At 33.1% G+C, this 3,986-nt stretch overlaps 1 protein-coding gene across 1 annotated transcript; it reads right to left on the minus strand.

Moving 5' to 3' along the window:
• Window positions 1–813: 813 nt before the first annotated feature.
• LOC104097019 (uncharacterized) lies at window positions 814–2,724 on the minus strand. Its single transcript, XM_070197186.1, has 3 exons — window positions 2,556–2,724; window positions 2,063–2,389; window positions 814–1,313 (listed from the first exon to the last, which is right to left on the minus strand). The coding sequence occupies exons 1-3, from the start codon at window positions 2,629–2,631 to the stop codon at window positions 1,162–1,164; spliced, it is 555 nt and encodes a 184-aa protein (XP_070053287.1). The 5' UTR covers window positions 2,632–2,724; the 3' UTR covers window positions 814–1,161.
• Between the last annotated feature and the right edge of the window lie 1,262 nt (window positions 2,725–3,986).

The following is a 3,986-nucleotide window of genomic DNA, read 5'->3' on the forward strand; positions in this document are numbered from 1 at the left end:
ATTGTAGAAGTTTCACTTGTCACTTTAAAAAATAGAAACATTTTGGTCAGCAAGAAACAGACCTGTAAACTCTGGAAGGTAACGAGGGAGTATAAATTAGTGGATTAGTAATTGTTTAAATAATTTTGCAGTTGTAAAAAACAAGGGATGGCCAAATTAACGAGATCACAGTTCATATCTTAGTGTTACGAGTTTGAGTTCTAATAGAACCACAGATACTATCAGTTAGGTGTTCCTACTCACCATTAACTAGTGGAAAGCGAAAAAAAGATGTGAAAATGTTAAGAGAGAATTTTCTTATGATAATAATAAAAAAAAAGAATTAATCATAATCGCCTACCGAACAGCTTAAATTAAAATTAACTTGCGAATATCATATATATATATATAATCGCTTATAATTAATATTTAATTTATGTATACCAATGGTAAAAGTAAACAGTTTGACTCGACTATTTGTGTAAAGATGACAATAGAAAGCGCTTACATTTGGAATCCCAAAGGCTATTTCCATAACTTCCACCACTAGAGGCTTGACAAATGACACCTACCATTCTCTTGGTGAGGAAATGGGATATGGATTCACCCCAAAAGCGTTCAATTATTCCGACGTCTATTACTATTACCCAGTCAAGCAGTGGGAATGTTAGCTTTCTTGATTGTTTTGTAGCAGAGATAGATTTGGATCTTCTGTCATGTACTAGTGGGACTAGCCTCTTAATTAAGAACGATGTTTAACCGGTTAGAGTAGTCGTTAATCTGCCTTAAAGATGCACAACACTTATACTTCTTTTCAAGAGAAAATACACAGTATGATCCAAGGACTAATGGCTTCAAGATTAATTTTCAAGCAAAATTTAGCACAACAAGATCAAGTTTTTGAACATCAAGAAATAAAATAGATATTAAGCATATTAATACTCCATTACAAAAATAGTGGAAAATGGGCTGGGTAGGGAGAATGCCATTGTATTGTATCTGTGAGGCATTTCTCCCCTACCTTATGAATATTGTATATGCTACTGAAATGTAACAACTAACAAACCATACCAAGATTCAAATGTAATATTAACTGGGCCTACCCAGAGTCCTTATTCTCATACTACAATACAACTAAAGACCATTGTATACTTATAGTGCTGAATTTAATCTTTATCGAATTTAGAAAGGAGGCATTGCCGGAGCAATCATGAAATTGCTGGCCTTGACTTCTGATTCCGGAGCTGGCGCCACCAATCCCGAGCTTCTGATCTCCGCTATTTCTCGCCTTGCACTTTTCCCTTGCTCTGCACACAACTTGGGAAGATATACACCTATTGGCCAATCAAAGACACACCCATTAATAACAGGCAAAGGCAAAACTAAGTTCGACAACAGAATAAAATAGAGATGAGATTTTTCAAAAGAAGCACTTGTCATTATAATAAAAAAGAACTTTCATAATAGCTTATGTTCAATTCACTAAGGGGTAGTTTGGCAGGAGGTATTAGAAAAAATAATGCAAGTATTAACTCTATGCATTACTAATATCTTGTTTGATGTATTTTTTCAATCATACTTGGTATTATCCTATGTATAAATAATGCATAGTAAACCATGGCATTAGTAATACCAAGGCTATTAATGCATGCATTATGTTGGTTAAAGATAAAATTATCCTTAAAGTCCCTTAAAGCTTGAGAATATGGAGGACATTTTTGTAAACAACTATTTTTCTTAAAAATTATGCAATTCATTATAATTTTAATACACCACACCAAACAGTAGATAAGAAATAATATCTGCATAACTAATGCTTGCATTACTAACCCATGCATTACTAATACACCTTATTCTGCACTATTCTTATACACCCTACCAAGAGACCCCGAAAGGTGTATAAAATATTCACACAATCAAACCATATATATATATATATATATATATATATATATATATACATATATATTACATATAAACTTTTATAATAATTAAGTATTAGCTTGTCACCCGATAAAAATGATACTCTATCGAACTTGCTATTACTTTTATTGATAGTACAAAAGATCATATCGAATATTACCTTCACCAGCGGCAAGGTTGAAGTAGAGGTCAACAATATTGGGGCAGTGTTTGTAGCAGGCAAGGGAGCAAAGCTTGTTAGTAAAGCGAGATTCTAGGAGTGCGTCCGAAGAAATGCCGAGGGCATTTCTATCGACGCCGCATGCCTCAATGCATTCATTGGTTTCAATCCAATCTTTGAGCTTATCAGCCTCTATTTCTGATGTGCGGCATGTATATACTTCTTCACCACTCCTTCGCAGATGTTTCTCTAGCACGCAACGCTTCCCATTGCTTGATATTGCGAAGGCACACGAGTTTTCGTTTAAGTTCTCGCATGCTATATCACCTGTATGGATCAAGGAAAAAAAATAATAAGTTCAGTTGAACCTACAGAAATATTACTCTTTTGTACTTATAGATTTAATAGAAACCTGTTATCTAGTGCAAAGATAAATACACGGAACGAAGTTTATACCATGTGTTACTAAATTAATAAGAAAAGGAAGACTGACCTAAGGTGACTTGCACGAAGGAGGAAATTGCAAGAGCAACAATGGCCAAAGTCTTCAAGCTATGGAATGAAGCCATGTCGAGAACTTGTTATGTAATAAGTAATAGATGGGAATCAACTCTATTGCGTTTCAAGTGTTTTTGGTTTTGTGTTTCCCTACTTAATGCAAGTGATCTGAAACGCTATTTATAGAGGCAGATTTACATACACTTTGAGCAATTAAACAACTATGTGTAGAATTACTATGTGTACACTTCCAACACTTTGGGGATTTGATGAATCTATTGTGGGACCCTAGGTGGAAGCTTATAGGTGTGTTGACCTCCATTGCGATTAATTAGAGAAGAAAGCAATAGTGGAATTTGTTACCAGTCAAGAGACTCCGCCATCAGTGGCGGCTTTGGTTAATAAAGTCCACATATTCTGGCTTGTGGAAAGTTTTGAAGTTTTTGTACTCATAGTTTTCCAATTTTCGGGTTTTCTAGGGAAATTTTTTTTTGTGAAAAGGATTTAAAGTTTCATAAATTGACTGAGCAATGATTTTTTATACTGTCTAATGTCTATATAACTTGTGATAGGCTAAGATTATAGTTATAATTTTTAAACGTTACCAATTAGATAGAGATTTATCTATAATTGCTTTAATTATCATGATCTGATTGTGTTTTGACCAAAAATAATAATGTTAATAATAATAAGTGTGTAAATATTTTTTACACTGTTATTACATACAGCTTAAAATTTAAAAAAAATTGAAGTAATAGATCCAAAAAATTGGAACGCGTTAAGCACAGTCTCTTGCTCTTCCTTTGGCTGTTTGCTTTGTATTGTAGAAGTGAAAGTTCGTCTACATGATTGTGATTAATCGTGAAAAGTCAATATTTCCGTAAACACTTGGTCTCCAATACGTAATCTAGCTAGAAATTTTTCTATTAGAAATTTATTTAGGCATGTGTAGAGTTTGGCACAATGGACTTGTACTGGATAAAAATTGACGTGGATTGAAAGAAAAGACTGATTTTGTATTAGCTCAATTAGCAAACTTAATTAATGTATTAATCTTAGGATACATATGTTGTTTAACTAGAAAAAAAATGAGAAAGTATAAAATTTAATTAAGATACATGTACAAAACTATGTACATGTTAGAAGAATATCTACCAATACCTATGAATTACAACCATTTTATGTGTAAGCTAAATTTGATGAAGTAAAGAAAAATATTTTCTGTCAGTTGTCCTCAAGAGAAAACGATTACTTGAGAGAGTTCCTTTTCTCTAAATAGAATGCGGAGCTGCACAAACACATTAACGTATTGAAGTTCTGTAGATGAGGCGCAGAAATAATCTCAGCTTTAGTGCTTTAATGCTTTATGTACAAAAATATGGTCGGTGAAAAATCTATTAAATATGTACACAATATAAACTGCGAA

The sequence above is a fragment of the Nicotiana tomentosiformis genome, chromosome 3 (assembly GCF_000390325.3).
Source record: "Nicotiana tomentosiformis chromosome 3, ASM39032v3, whole genome shotgun sequence".
Classification (NCBI taxonomy): Eukaryota; Viridiplantae; Streptophyta; class Magnoliopsida; order Solanales; family Solanaceae; genus Nicotiana; species Nicotiana tomentosiformis.